General features: G+C 35.0%; 1 protein-coding gene across 1 annotated transcript in view; it reads right to left on the bottom strand.

The window, feature by feature from the left end:
• Window positions 1-16,821, bottom strand: part of LRP1B (LDL receptor related protein 1B) — a 2,023,931-nt gene that overhangs the window by 734,199 nt on the left and 1,272,911 nt on the right. The window contains exons 22-23 of the mRNA XM_058301027.2: window positions 8,443-8,643; window positions 4,574-4,819 (exon numbers count right to left, since the gene is read on the bottom strand). Of these exons, the coding sequence (XP_058157010.1) occupies window positions 4,574-4,819; window positions 8,443-8,643 (447 nt within the window). The remainder of the gene's footprint in view (window positions 1-4,573; window positions 4,820-8,442; window positions 8,644-16,821) is intronic.

Here is a 16,821-nt window from a genome sequence, read left to right as displayed (position 1 = left end):
TGCATATGCAATAGCAAATATAATTACAGGAACATATATAAAAATAAATACATTAAACACATTAGAAAGGTTTTTTCAGGGGAAATTGGTGAGGAGGAGAGAAGTTCTGGGAAGAAAAGGAAAGAAAGAAAGGAAAAAGAAAGATTGAGAGAGAAAAAGGAAGGAGAGAGGGCAAAAGGGAAAGAAGGAAGATAGAATGAAGAGAAAGAAGGAGGGAAGGAAGGGAGGGAGGGAGAAAGGAAAGCTGGAAGGAAGGAAGAGAAAAAATGAGAAGGGTTTTATAAAGGTCAATGTTAACACAGTGCCAGGAAGTGAGAAGTATAATTAATTCAACCCTCTATAGCCTGCTATTCAAAAGATTAAGAGGGAGAGAGATCATAGAACAATACTTATAAGAGTAATTGAAGAAAAGATAACAGGCCTAACTATTTAAAATAGAGGGAAGCTTTTACTTCAGCAAGCATTTGCTGGGGAATTTTTATGTGTTTCCATTTGGGGGGTATAAATAATTGGATTCAGGAAGTTTGGGTGTAAGTGGTGACAGAAGTGAGCCCATGAAGCTTGAAGCACCGGCTATTTAAAGGCGTCATGGAGTGTTAGGGCACTCCCAGAGCAATGGCCTGGATCTTCATGGGAGCAAGTCAAAGTGTATGCTTCAGATTCGGGAGGAAACAAGTACAAAATCCTTCTCTAACTACACTTAGACAGATAACATAACCTTTCTGGGTCTTGGTTTCCACAGATATAAAATCAGAGTATTAATAATATTTAATTGGTTTCTCAAGAATAATAAATGAATTTCCTATCAAATGCTAGCTGCTTGATAAATGGTAGTTATTAATAATATCATAATTAAATTGAATAAATAATTCATAGAGCAGGGAGTTTTGAAGAGAGAAGAATCTGAATTTCTAGATAGATGTGGAAGATAACATGATATTGAAAGTTCATAGATGACAGGGAAGAATTCATAGATCAAATGAAGTAATAATGTGAGAGTACTTTATACATTCTTGGTACTATGTATTTACTGTTATTACTAATGATGAAAATTACAATAATGTGGCTGGAGTGGATACCCACAGTGGAGGATGATGAAACGGCAGGTTGGAGATATAAAATGGGCAAAAATGAGGACAGCCCTTAATAGCAGGCTGAAGAGTTTGGGATTCATTAAATAGATGACAAGAGCTACTTTAAAATCATTGATGGAGTTTGATCTATATAAAATGTCATTTTATTAAGATAATTAAAGGAATGAATGGCCAGATTATAAGTTCCCACAGTTTCATTCCTCTGCTTTCTTCAACTTTATCTTCTATTATTCCCCAAGGTAGTAGCTCATCTACTTATAACTCTATATGATCCTCACTCTCTCTTTCTCCCTCCTCCTCCACCTCCTTCTCCTCCTTCTACTTCTTCAGATCTGGATTTCCCTATCCTTTCTGTCAATAAAATTACTATTTCTTCCAGGATCAGTAATTTTTCTGCTCAAAACTGGAGAAACCAGAAGATGGCAACGAGTCGGCCAGTAGAAGGCCAGCCATTATTAGAACATGTTTCTGATGGCTTGCACTCTGGTGCAGTTGCTACTGACTGCAGAAGGAGACCAATTTAAGAGATATTGTGGAGAAAAACTGTTTTAAATGCTGGTAATAGTATTCGGTGTACTTTATGTATCAGGAAGGGCTAAGTTACCAGAAGGTTGAATTCCCTATGAAAAAGCTTCACATTAACTTTAAAATATACGTTTGCTTCCTTCTTAAATTATAAACAAAGTCACAAATGAAATCTAGCAATCTCAACAGGGAGAAATTATTTCACTTTGAGCTGAGAGTAGTAGGGATCAACTCCATTAGGAGAATTAATTACCTATCAAATTTTGTCTCATATTCAAATGTTGAATTTTTCAATCTGGACCATGTTGTTTTAAATTTGCACACAGGAAAAAAAAACAAAAACAAACAAAAAACTTTCATAGAGTACAAAAACCCTCCTAATAAATCAGTGTTTTAATCATCTATAGCCACAAAACAGATGTGGTCATATTCTCATGTAAAATATGATTATAAATATGTCTGAAGTCAAAATCTTCTCTATTGTTTTCCTATCCTGAACATATGCATGAATGAAATAACTATTATTATTTCTATTTTTTTTACCCCGTCATGCCAGTTTCCTTGTACAAGAATCTTAGAGTGGAAAGTGAAATGAATGTCTGTGAAATGTACCCTTTTAAGACTCAAATTTTAATGGCAGGGAGAATGCAACCACAAAACTTACCACAAAACCAAAATAAAGCAAACAAAATAAAACAGAGAACACAATACTATTTTCTGAAGAAAATATAATATTCATTGATTATATATTATTTTCCCAGAATTACACTAGATATATGTTAAACAAAAAAGAAAATCTAAAATTTGTTTTCTGATTTTAAGATGCTTATTATTTCTTTGGATATCTAAGAATAAAAGGAAGAAGGTAGACAAAAATATAAAATAGAAAATTAAAAATGTGACCACATATTTTCATGACCAATATATTCTAGACATAGAAAGGAGAAATAAACGGAAAGCAAAAATGTTTGGAAGAAGGCTTCATTAAAGAAGAAAGACTTGAGCTAGGTCTTAAAGATCCAGGATATTTTAGATATGAAGAAAGGAAAGTGCAATCTAAGTTGAAGATACAAAATGAATAAAGGTTTATGATGCACAGGTTCTTAGCAGTCTGATGACACCTGTGGACTCCTTTTCAGAAAGTTTTTAAAGGCATAAAAACATTTTTTAAAAACAGCATATATAGGATTACAAAGAATTCAGATACATTTCAATATAGTTATCACAGTTATAAAGAAAATTTTTGGATGTAGGTGTGGGAAAGCCGCCGACGCCTTGTTAGAAGTAGGAAAACCTCTCTATAAGGCCTTTGGGGTTCCACCCAAAAGATGGCACCGAGGCATGCGGCGAACATGCCCGGGCTTGTCCCTCGGAAATCTGCCTTCCCCCCAGCAACTAGAGTGCATGAACCAATCGGCCTGCTAAATTAGCATAGCCAGTAAGCTGCTTGCACGTTGCCTCACCGTCTATAAAAGCTACTACACTTCCTCAATAAATCAGACCTGTGCCACCAGCCTGCGTCTCCAGAGCGGTTACTGTGTGTTGTCTTGCTCTGTTCGTCCTTACCTTTTCGGGAGCGGAGCTGCTGGACAGCACCGCAGCAGTAGTAACATATGTGCTTCTTTACTACTGTACAAGATAATAAAAACTAATGACTCTCATTACTGAAGTAATGAAAATAAGTGTTATTTTGTTGATATTTCTATGGGAGACAAAAATCATAGTTGCTGTAACTTCTGTGGACTGTGGCCTTCATTCACAATTGACAGCAGTGCTAAGTTGCAGTTAGAGACTAAAGAAAATAAAATTGTTACATTTCCCCAACAAAGTTTATGGTCACCTTCAGTTCTATCTTCGAAACTCTAAGTGGCCTTTAGATCCAGACTAAAAACCTGGAAAGGAAGGTAGGAAGACAATTTCACTGAGTGAGAGAGATAGTATGGAGTGTTTCATGTTATTCTTACAATATGCTATAAAGAAGGAACTGTTATAACATTTAATTTGTCAGGTGGGAAAACTGAGGCTCGAGAAATTTTTTGAAACCTTCATAGGGGCATATATATAATGAATGCCAGAGTCAGGATTAGAATTCAAATCTGTCTTATTCCAAAGCTTTTGTTTGCTTCACACACCTAAAAGAATCAGCAGATTTTTTTTTTTTTTTGAATGGGCTGTTAGAAGATGAACAAACCCAGATCATGGAGTTATTTTCTAAAAGGGTAGAAATAACAATTGGAATGGTAGAAATAACAATTGGGCAAGGCCAGGTTTTGGAGGGTTTTAAAAACTATGTACAGGGAAGCGGCTGTGGCTCAATCAGATCAGCTCCTGTCTACCACGTGGAGCCCCTCAGTTTGCGTCCTGAGGCCTCCTTGTGAAGGCAGGCTCTCCCGCAAGCTGTGGAGTGCCGCCTGGCCTGCAGGCTCCATGGAGAACTGACTCAGCAAAGGTGATGCAACAAAAGAGGGAGACAAGCAAGAACACAGAAGAGCCGGCAACGAATGACCACAGAGAGCAGACAGCAAGCAAGCTGCAAGAGAGGAGGGGGAAAATAGATAAATAAATAGACACAGAAGAACGCACAGAGAAATGGACACAGAGAGTAGACAGCGTACAAAAAGTTGCAAGGAGGAGGGATTAAAAAAAACAAACTATGCACAGAGAAATGTAGTCAATGCTTTAGAGCATACAAAAATAAATCCAAAAGGAGAATGATGATGAAAGCAGTGTTTAAGGAAAAAACAGTAGGATGGTAGGGCTCTGATGGATTGGAATGGTTAAGGACTATTGTAATATTTTCTCCCCAGAAATTCTGGAGTAGGTCCAATACGACGCATTAGCATTAAATGCCTTATGTAAAATTAGTTGAATCCTTTTATAATTTTTCCAAAGGAGTATTTGGACTTTTTTTCTTAAGATCTATTCTTAGAGTAAAACATAAAATATCCGCTTACCAACACTTGTGCAACTTTCACCGTCCATCTCCAGCTTCCACCCTTCATAGCATGAGCACTTGACTGTGTGCTTGTGCTGCTCACACACTTGACTGCACTTTAGATGACTGCTACAGTAATCCACAATTTCACATGTTTTGTTGTCTGTGTTGAGTTGAAATCCTTCAGGGCAGGAGCATACAATTCCTTTTCCAGGAACCACTGAGCAGTGGTTGCTACAGCCTCCATTATTCAGCGAACATTCATCTGTGAAAAGAGAGGGTAAGGTTATTTGTCATTATCAGTTGTTAACTCAGTTCAACACTGATCATTGCACTCAAGTCTAAGCCTGCAAATGGAGCCAGGATATTAAGAATGAATATAAGGAAGCCCTCTTTGTATTTTTCCTTTTTTTTTTTTTTTAAGTGTTTGGAGTAGGAATGATGAGAGCATTCATCTAAAGACCAAATTTAATTATCTATTATAGGAATTAGTAGCGGAAGGTTTTCATTTCTATAAAGCTTTGGAGGAGAGTTTGTTTTACCACCTAGAAGTATAATGAGTTCATGTTCTCTGGAATGAGTTAACCTGCTGTGCTGGCTGAAATTATGAGCAACTAGTATTGACTGAATGGATAATGTGGTTGGTCTATGCAGAAAGAGATCTCTCCTTTCATGGTATTTATCATAATTTGTAATTACATCTTGGCATATTTATTTATCACTCCATTCTACCACTAGACTTTAGGTTTCAAGAAAGTGCAGATAATATCTGTTCTGTTTGCCAATGCATACCTAACAACCGGCACAGTACCTAGAATAGAGTATGCAGGTAAAATATTTGTTAAATTTAAAAATTAATAAATTTGTCCAAATGCACAACTCTCAACAAATTGAGTCAATGATTATCCACTAGGGGAAGTTTCAAGATGACACGTTTGTGCCCCTGAAGAAAATCAGATTTGTTTTTGCAACCACATTATTGTTTATTATTTTGTACTTTTAGCCAAAAGCAGTTTTAAGTTTTCCTTTGCTTTACAAACATTGAATGCTTTATAAAGCCTGTTCAATTGTGTGACATTTGAGATATATGAAAAAAAACTAGTAACGGGCAAATTGTAAATGTGTTTACTTATATATCCCAAATATGTCCTGCCATCTATGGAGACTTTTCCCATTCAAAAACTGGGCTGAAATGTACAGCTTTTAAAATATTTTCTCTTGTTTTTTTTTGACTGCTATATGGGTGAACTGTACTTCATATTATTTGTCACTATCAAAGGAGTTACAGTTATAAGAAAAGGAAAACGATTACATTAACTATTTTCTTTTAGAATTCAAGTTTGGTATTATTTTAGAAGGAAAAAAATAGATTCATTTCTTGGTTCCTCCAAGGTGTGTGCTCCCCATAATCACAATCATTTCAAAACAGCAGTCATTTCAAAGTATTTACCCAATTTTAGTTCAATTGACATTCTTTTTTCAAGAGACTTACTGTAAAGAAATGTCATCCTGCCCAGCAGGTAAAAACATATTGTTACAATGTTCTCTTAGCTTATTTCAAATATAACTGTTTTCTACTGAGAAACAAATGCTGACAGTGTCTCTGTTAGATACTTACTATCTGTGGAATTATGTAATGGATTTTAGTATAAACAAACTTCACATTAAATAAAAAACTGAATATATAAATTTAATACCAATATTTGCATAGCTAGTCCCTTACCAACTCTTCTTTAAGCCAAAGACTGCCATTGAATCCTGCAACTTCCTTTTAAAATTTTCATGACACTGATAAATAAGGATCAAGAGGTAACACATTTTTGAATGATTCAAGTCTCTCCAGATTTGTTTCTCAACTTCTTATCTCTCCTTTTGTAACCATTTTAAAATGTCCCTGAAAAAATAATCTCTTCAATTGGTTTAGGAGATTTATCTTCTCAAGTTCTCATTTTCCTTACATATTACATACAACCAGAGAAGGCAATTCAATTCCTTAACCAGGATTTCTTTTTCTTTCTTTATTTTTTTTCATTGTTCTACCTCTTCCTCAACTTAATGCCAAAAATGGCAGGGTGAGGCAGCCTGTGTGAGTTCAATATAGCTCAGCTGCAATCGGGATAAAAATACCTTTTCATCTTTACTAGTACTTCCATATCCAGCTTCCCTGTAACCTCTCCCACTCTCTGTCATCCTTCAGATGTATGAGCAAAGGTCCTTAGCTGATGACTACAGTGGCCAGATAAGTCAAAAGTGGTTTTCAATTTGGAAGTAGACGAAGAAATGGATTCAGAATTAATCCCCTTTATGCTTTCTTCCTTTCCCAATTTAGAAAGAGTAATATGGGAAAATTGGGTTGTGTTTTCTTATCATTATGCTCATTTTGCTTAATGATCATATTTTCTTTCCTTTACATTTTATGTGCTTCATTTAACTTAAGGGGTGGGGAAAAAGTAGAAAGGAACTAATATTTTTCAATGCCTATAGTGCATCATGTATTATTACCATGATTACCGAGAGATATCATCATTGTAACCATTTTAGAGATGAAGAAACTAATATTTCAAGAGATTAAATTGCCTATGCACATGACTTGATTGAAGTAATTGAAGAGTAGAATTCAAGCTTATTAAAATCTAGACTCTATAACATACTTTCACTTTTAAAAATATTGATATTTTCCTTCTCTTACAATTGCTTTTATAATGTTTGTGTGCAAACTTCACATAATGTGATGCAAGAGATATTTCCAATCCACAAATTCACTTCATCAGGAAGAACCAGCTGGAAGAGAAATAAGTGATTACAGAAAAATTTACTATGCCATTGTTTATTTGTAAATTTTTTGCCTAATTTATTTTAGCTTTTTCTTTTTTTCTCAGAATCTTCTAGTTTAAGCTTTAGCATCACTAAATGAAGACTCGGATTTACTGTTTAAAGGTTATTTTATAGAACAGACATTGGAAGAAAGGACATTGTATTATTTTCAGTTTTAAAAGATTAAATATTTTTGGTAATACTCAGTATGCTATTAATGTTCATTTGATAGCAAATATAACTTCAGGCTTAAATTTATTTGTTTTTCTTAATTTCAATCAGGCAGCTGTATCATTTCTTAAAGTCATTTTCTCATAGTTGCAAGTCATCTTATTACTATTTGTAATATTCGGCAAACTTTTCTTCATTATTCTATTGATTTCACCTTCAGTATTATCTAGAACACATATTTTAAAAATCTCACTGAATTTCTGATCTCCCCACAAAGAAGTAAATGCTATTTTCTTTAATATGTGTTGGTTGACATAAGGAGATGACTAACCAAAAGTGACTTTGAAGTTCAAAATCTATCAAATTGAAATCATCATTTTTACTATATAGAAGCATACTAAAGAAAGTGTTGGTAAGAGAACCAAAAATTGAAGGAAAATTTACATAAATTGGGGCAATATTCAATTTGTGTCATTATCCACTCATTCCTCTTGCTAAAAATAGCTAGTATTGTAATTAAAAGAAAGCACGTCAAAATTCATAGAGTAGTAATAAATACCATCACAAAGATCAATAATAACAAGAATCCCCTGTTCTGAGGGACACACTGACAAAAATTAATCAGTAAAATTGTGGAAACAGCATTGACCACCCAGAGATATAAACAGTGCACACCACTTACAATAGTGAAGTATGTTGGATACTTTTATGCATTATTTTCAGAAATTTTTCATTATATTAAATTTTTTTCTATAGACTTACAGTACCTGAAAAAAATGTTTATAGGGTTTAATACTAAAAGTTACATTTAAAAGGAATAAATATTACAATAATAAATATCAGCAAATGGACTAAAAGTTTCTATTTCCCAGGGAAAAGCAAATGCAGTGAAACATGCAATACCACAGAGATCGCCTTCATCAGAGCCATCGGGACAATCCCTTCGCCCATTGCAGAGCTTCTCTGGCTGCAGGCAGACTGAAGTGTCATTCGCACAAGGGTACTTGGGTGGTCCACACAGGAAACTCTCACAGTCATCTTCATCTGACTGATCTTCACAATCGATATCTCCATCACACACCCATGCTTTGTTGATGCATCTCCCTTAAGAAAACAGAATCAGCATGTATTTGAATTTTGTAATTAAATCACTAATAATGTGTGGCCATTATTGTTTTCAGTCAGAGGCAAAACCACTTGCCATTAGAAAGAAATGTTTGCTAATAATTTGACAGTATATTTACATGACAGTATTTGAACAGTTCTTGCCCTGGTTATTAGGCGCTCTTGGTGTTAAATGTTTGATATTTTCTCTAGTTTCAAAATATCACCCTGCTATATTTAAAAAAAAAAACATTTTCTGTGACTAACTGGAAGTTTAATTACAATAGATTTAGAGGCCTACTTCTTTAAAAAATATACTGTGTGCCAGTGCCTTTATGAACCTTGACTTAGGTAAACGCTTTACTTGAGCAGGTAGCTGTCCTAGATACATCTATAACCTCAATACCTCAATTTCTCACAGAAGACATACATATGTGCTCTTTCATAAAATAATATCCTATATAATAAGTTGCACGAGAACAGGTAAACATGAATAAAATTGCATATTGTTAAACATTTTGATAGTGAAAATATGTATGGACAGAATTTACAGATATGATTTTCAGCATGCCTTTGAAACAAAAAATAGTTGGCAAATCAAGACACAACTTCCTTTTTCACCCCCAGACGTCACTCATCTATCATGGTACTCCTAGGCTTTGACTTCAGAATAACCTTAGAATTATTTCACCAACCCATCCATAAATCACTATCAGTGATTTAGAGTCAGCACAGAAGTAAAACTTATTTGCCATCCTGAAATAAACGCTGCCTGGAAAAGGTAAAGAAAAATCACATTCAAATGATTCTAATTACTTTAATGCAGATTATGTTACAAGATATGAATAAATATCTTTTATAAAATTTACAAGATTAAATAGCCACATCCTAGCAATGAATTTTCAGGAGATTTTAAAAGTTTAACTGCTTCTCCCTTTCTTAGATATTTGATTTTAGTTCTTACAAAGTATGTAAATAATAGCACATCCCTGGTGTGCTAAGTTTAATCAAAATTCTAATTCATGACCATTAATTTGCTAAAATCCAAAAGCAACTGTTTTAGTTTGCTAAAAGCTGCTGCGAGCAATGCACCAGAAATGGGTTGGTTTTGATAATGGAAATTTATTAGGTTAAAAGCTTACAGTTCTGAGGCTGTAGAAGTATCCAAATCAAGGCGTCGTCCAAGAGATGATGTCTCCCCAAGTTGCAGCTGTGGGTGATCAGGCACATGGCACATGGCAGGGCCTATGAGAGCTCTGCTGGCTCTGCCTTCTTCTCTAGACTCCCATTCACCCAGGCTCAGCTGTGGGCGATCGGGCATTTGGCTGTCTCTCCACTCTCCATGCCTTGTCTCTTTCAGCCCCATGGAGACCTCTTTCCAGACCTCTGCGCTCTGCTGATTCCAGGACCTCTCTCTTCGCCTCTCAGGGTTTGACTAAGTTTCTGAAGCTTTTTTCCTCTGTCTGATGCTTTTATTCCTTCACTTACAAAGGACTTCAGTAAAAGCATTAAGACTCACCCTGGGTCATGCCCTACTGAATTGGTCTAATCAAAAGGCTCATCTACAATAGGTTTACAGGCACAGGAGTGTTTTAGCTCTAAGGACATGATCTTCTGGGGTCCATTCAGCTCAAACTGCCACAGTAGCTCAACTCAGTAAATATGATGAAAGAATGTTGACTTTTACTTGCTTTACATCAAGGAAAATCTTTACCTAATCAAGTCAATTAGCATAAAATCTCGAAAGAACTAATATTACAGATTTCTGTTTATATTCCCTCTTTTTTATATAAGGAACTTGAGGCAGATAAAATTGATATTATTAAAATAGAGATTAAGAATAATGAAATGTGCAATAGTAATTATAAATATCCAATACCTAAAATCTCAAATCTTAAAAAATGTTATTTTAATGCACACAATGAAGTTCAGTATCCAATTACATTGTTTACTTATTCTTCCTTAAAAATACATTATATGTTGAAAATAATACATAATTATTAGGATGAAATCTATATAATATTTTCTGAATTACTTATAATGAGATCTATATACACACATACATATATATACATATATACACACACACATATATATATAAATATAATTTTTAGGAGGTACTGGGGATCAAACCCAGTTCCTCATACATAGGAAACAGATGCTCAATCCCTTGAGCTACATGTGCTTCCCTATAATGATATTTTTAAAATTTGTATGCAAGACAGTATTATGGTACCTGTAGCTCTGTCCTTTAAACAAAGAAAATAAGAATGATCAAGTAACAAGATAAAAAACCCTAGAAATAATAAAAAGCAGCATACTGGCACAGTGATAGTACATTCATACACACAGGCAATATTGTAACGGCTGTTTTGATTTGTGTTACCTTGAAATACAGAGTTAAAAAGCCACAATGAAGTCAAAGCCACAGGAAAATTAAGAGTTTCTCTGAATGACTAGAAAATGAGTTGGTCTCCCAAAATAAATTGATAGGTTCTTTTCTAGAATTTTTCTTCTCTGTGTTAAACTGTTTCGGCCAATTTTTTAGCAAATGTATCTTTTTGTAAACTGCTTACCTGGCGTTTATCTTAACAAAAAGTAATGCATTCTATAACAGAATAACTTCTGTTCTGACATATAACTGTCAGTTAATATTAACAATATAGGTATATAGAAAAAAGAATCTTTGTGAGATTCCAAATGGGTTTATTCAATAATATATTTATAATGCCTTTTTGAATTCTGGTCTTTGAATTGCAATCTTTTCTTTTAATTTTTATACTACTAACCTTTAATACCACATACATATTTATTTTTCTAGCAATGTTTGGCTTCAATTCAATTCAGCAAATATTTATTGAGAATTATGTGCTCAGTTAGCTACGGAAAATTGTAGAAAGATGAGAAAGACAAATTCTTGACCTGTGGAGCAAGAAGTCTAGTGGTGGCAAACTTCTAACTCTTAAACATATGAAAAAGAATTACAAAAACACATGACAGAGTGATATAAAATTTCAAGGAGGTAGAAAATATTCATGATTGGGAGGAAGAGAATGAGCTTTACCAGGATAGTATTTGGAAAGAGGTTTTTAAGGTTGGTGGAGAATTTTATGTACTACACAAGCAATACATCTCATATAAACAGCTGCTTTATGTTATAGTATTTTCAAAAAATTTGTCATGACATATATAACATAAAATTCCCCATTTTAACATTTTAAGTGTACTTTCCTTCATCTTGAACCCTGCTCTCAGTACAGACTGAGAAGCCATTGCTGGTGACTCTCAAAACAGTAATAGATATCAAGAGTAGAGATTGGAAAATAAATTTCAAGGGATGAAGGAATGAGTGGGAGATAAATACATGAGGTGGATTTAATGAAGGGAAAGGGGAAGACAGGAAAGAATAATAAAATCAAAGGACTGTTTTTCAGGTTGTTCTTTGTTTTATGTTTTTTATTAGACATATTTATAGAGAGAAACAAAATTCAGTAGGGAGAAAGAAATTAAAGAAATAAGCAAGAAAAGTGACTAAGCCCATAGAGAATTGAAGGTTACCAGATCAATATCCAAGAAAGATCCCCTCTGGGCAAAAATGAGGGAGAGTCTTCTTTAGACACAGAATTGAAGGAAGAGAAGAGTAAGCATGCAGCAAAAGATTTAGAACAGTCACTGAACAAATCAAAATAGAAATATATAAGGTTCATAAGAAGCAATATGCAAAGTACTCACTCCAACAGCTTTATGGCTTATAGACAATTTTGATGAGAAATAGTAGTATTCTATTGGGCAAGTTACAGGGAAGGAAACAAACAGTGCTGTGTTTTGACAATCATTCTAATACAATCAATCATATAATTCTATCAAAATCAGTATTCCATTGTAGGATATTTTAATCATCCAGATTTATTACTAACAATAATTAAATTCACCCACTTCACCTTGTATTTATTGATACCACAATGAGGAAGGAAAACAAACCAATCTAAACATAAACAAGATCAATGCTTTGCCATTCAGAGAAGCTCATAGTGGACTTTCATTACATAGCAGAGCAGAGCAAGTTCTTTGTTATGGTGGACCATCTTTTTTTGTTTTTAATTTCTAATCTGTCACACACCAATAGTTTTAGTCTATACTTTTTTCAAAGTGATGAATTCACTAATATGCATTTTGGTGCTGTATGTCAAATGGCTACAAAGCATCTAAACTCATTGTGGCCAGAGACAGTCTACAGAGTGGCAGCAGTCTACAGACTCGTTTTGAATGGGACTATGTTAATCTACATAATTTCAGATAAACTGGAATCTTTTGCTTTACTTACAAGCATTAAATGACCATTGAAAATCCTTTGCTGCATACAATTAGAATATCAACATATTTATATTACATCTCATTCTCTCCTTTACCAATTCTTGCTGGTTATTTTTATATGTTCATAGGCCATAACTCATGAAAGCGTGATTACTAATATTAGAAATGCCTCTTAATTAACATTTCTGTTTGTTTCTGTAACATCTAACTCTCATATTAGATTTATTCTTGGTCTTCCAGTTCTATGAATCCAATGCTCACCAGCTCTTCTTTGCAAACCACCTAGCTGGATGATGTTTACTCTCTATTATTTGTGCTATTTTTACTATTCTATGAGTTTTTTGATGTTTGAAAATATTTTTTCCCTGTTGTCTTTATATATGAATGACAGTTTCACTCAGTAAAAAATCTTGGGTCGGGAGACGGACTTTGGCCCAGTGGTTAGGGCGTCCGTCTACCACATGGGAGGCCCGCGGTTCAAGCCCCGGGCCTCCTTGACCTGTGTGGAGCTGGCCCATGCGCAGTGCTGATGCGCGCATGGAGTGCCGTGCCACACAGGGGTGTCCCCCGCGTAGGGGAGCCCCACGCGCAAGGAGTGCACCCATAAGGGGAGCCGCCCAGCGCAAAGGAGGGAGCAGCCTGCCAAGGAATGGTGCCGCCCACACTTCCCATGCCACTGACGACAACAGAAGCGGACAAAGAAACAAGACGCAGCAAAAAGACACAGAAAACAGACAACCGGGGGAGGGAAGGGGAATTAAATAAATAAAAATAAATCTTTAAAAAAAAAAAAAATCTTGGGTCATCTTCCCTTTGAGAAAATATCTCAAATATGTCAGAAACAGTATCTTAAGGATTCTTCAAATTGATGATGATCGTAAAAGATTCACCTCATGGTCACCTCCAGGCAGTCAAGCTCAAATTTCAGGCAGTACAGTTAGCAAAGCCTCAAACAGGGATGATCCCAAGGCTCTAGAGACATCTGGACACTATAGACAAGGCACATAACCCCATGAAATCTGCATCCCGTTAGTGCGCCTTGCCTTGGAATATATGATAACCTAGTTCCCCACTGTAACAGACTTAGGCTCATTTATAATTTCCCTACACAAGATTTATCTGCCCCTTTTATTTGAACCTATTGTTAGCACTATACACATTAAATATACATCCCAGACACTTAAATCTTTGGTCTGTTCATATGCCAGTTGAGCCCTGAATCTCAGCAGACTTGCAGCCAACACCTACTCTCTAGTTTATTGGACTCGCCCAGTAAAACTAACAAAATGATGATGATGGACAATTCCCATTCCAAAATGCAGAGTATCTAAAACTGCAAGCAAAACAGTTTCCTCCCTCTGCCCCATAAGGTATAAACCCCCTCTCAATCTGAAGCATGGTGGGTATCACCATCCCCAAATCCTCAAGGTTGAGGAATGAACAAACATTCAGGGGGAATGCAACCATGGACCAAAGATGACTTACTATTATTGTAGTAATAAAAGAACTTGTAACATTGGTATAAAGATAGTGGTTACCATAGGTTCTGAGGGGAGAGGGAAGAATACATGGAACATAGGACATTTTTAGGACATCATAATCATTCTGCATGATATTGCAATGATGGATACAGGCCTTTGTACCTTTTGTCAAAACCTATAAAATTGTGCAGTGCAAAGTGTAAACCATGATGTAAAATATAGAACATGGTTAGCAGTAATGCTTCAATATTTCCTCATCAATTATAACAAATGTACCATAGTCATGTAAGATGTTATTAAGAGGGAAAGTGTGAGAGGACGAGTGGGAGGGATATATGGGAGTCCCATATATATATATATAAAGATTTTATTTATTTCTCTGCCCCGCCCTCCATTGTCTGCTCTCTGTGTCCATTCACTGTGTGTTCTTCTGTGTCCACTTGTATTCTCATCAGGAAGCACTGGGGATCTATGTCTCTTTTTCTTGCATCATCTTGCTGCATCATCTCTCCACATGTGTGGCTCCACTCCTGGGCGGGCTGCAGTTTCCGGCCAGGTGGTTCTCCTTATTCAGGGGCCACTCCTTGTGCAGGGGGGCACCCTTACGCGGGGGCATCTCTGCGTGGGCCAGCGCTCCTTGCGTGCAGCTGCCCTGAGCATGGGCCAGCTTACCACATGAGCCAGGAGGCCCTGGGTGTCAAATTCCTGGACCTCCTATGTGGTAGGCAGATACACTATCTGTTGAGCCACATCCGCTTCCCCCCTTATATTTTTGATGTAACTTTTCTATAATCTATAACTTCTTTAAAAATAAAGTAAAAAAAAATTCCAACGGGAGGAAGTAGGAAAGATAAAGGGCAAACTGACATGTTAGCTAATTCTATTCTTTTTCTTCAGAAAAACAAAACATTTCCCACTGGGCCCTTCTTTAGGTTTTCTTTATCTCTCTCTCACTTTCACAAGGCCACTCCTAGCTACTAGGGAGGGTGTAAGGCGATGCATATGAAGTTAACGCTGTACACCTACCTGTGTGCCAAATATACATTAGACATTAGATTTTTGTTCTCTGTCTTATCTATAATTTCTTTCTAATTTTAACCACATGTTTATTTGCATTTTATGTTGACTGAGGATTTCAGGCATATATTTGACATTTTTATTGTGCTTTCCAAATAAGCCCTTTTGTAGTATTTCTATTTAATCTTCATTGATATCATTATTTCGTTTTATCTTCTATTTCTTCCCTGAATGGTTTTAGCTAATGTTTCTTCTCCTTCTCTTTGCTTAACATATTTTTTTCTGTTGCTCTATAATTCCCCTTTGCTATTCCTGACTGTTTTTATTGAAATATTTCTATAGTTCCTTGGCAGTATTTGTTGTGTTAGGCATTTAAGTTTACCATTTGTGTTTTCTATTCTCTTTCTTTCTTTTCCCTTCATACTTTCTAAAACTTATTATTCATCTCTGAATTTTTCAGTTATTCTGTTTTTCATATTACTGTTGTTTCTTACATTCCATACTTTTACTAAACTCTATTTTCTTATTACGCTAGAGATTTTCTTAGTGAGGTTTGATACCTTATTCTTTGCATACCTCTGGAATAATATTTTAGCTGGTTACAGAATCCAAGTTTAATAATATTTTTCCATTTGTTTATTTTAATTTTGTTTTCTGGTGGCATTTCTTAATCCCTTCACATATAATATGATTTATAAAATGACAACATAAATGATGTTGTAGAATTTCAAAATGATCTACAGAGGTTCAGATTTATGTCCATTAATTCTGCTCAAAAGTCTGAATGCACTTTCTCCTGCAGTATCAATTCTTTCTTGAATTCATAGGGAAACCTAAGTCACATCTCTTTGACTTTTCCTTTTTTTTATCCTGTTAGCTGCTTTATTCTCTCAGAGAATCTCTATGAGATATCTGTTGCAGCCTTTCAACCATGTACCTTCACTCATCTTTTTTAACAATTTATTTATTTTCTCTTACTCTGTAAAGCTTTCTGGGTGAATTATGCATTATTATTTTTCATTCACCAAATTTCCTTGTATCCAGTATACAGTTTACACCATCTATTGAGCTTTTAAAATTTTTTTAATTAGAGAAGTTGTAGGTTTACAGAAAAATCATGTTGAAAATGCAGTGTTCCCACATACTCCACACCCAATTATTAGTATTTTGCATTCATGTGGTGCCTGTTATACTTGATGAAAGAATATTATAATTGTACTATTAACCATGGTCCATAGTTTACATCAAAGTATATTTTATTTCTTCAATAAATTACCATATTACTAACAACTTGAATTAGTGTGGTACATTTATTATAATTCATGAAAGAACGTATTTTTAACTTTACTATTAACAATAGTTCATT

This window comes from Dasypus novemcinctus, chromosome 7 (assembly GCF_030445035.2).
Source record: "Dasypus novemcinctus isolate mDasNov1 chromosome 7, mDasNov1.1.hap2, whole genome shotgun sequence".
Classification (NCBI taxonomy): domain Eukaryota; kingdom Metazoa; phylum Chordata; class Mammalia; order Cingulata; family Dasypodidae; genus Dasypus; species Dasypus novemcinctus.
This window is presented reverse-complemented; position numbering and strand designations above follow the sequence as displayed.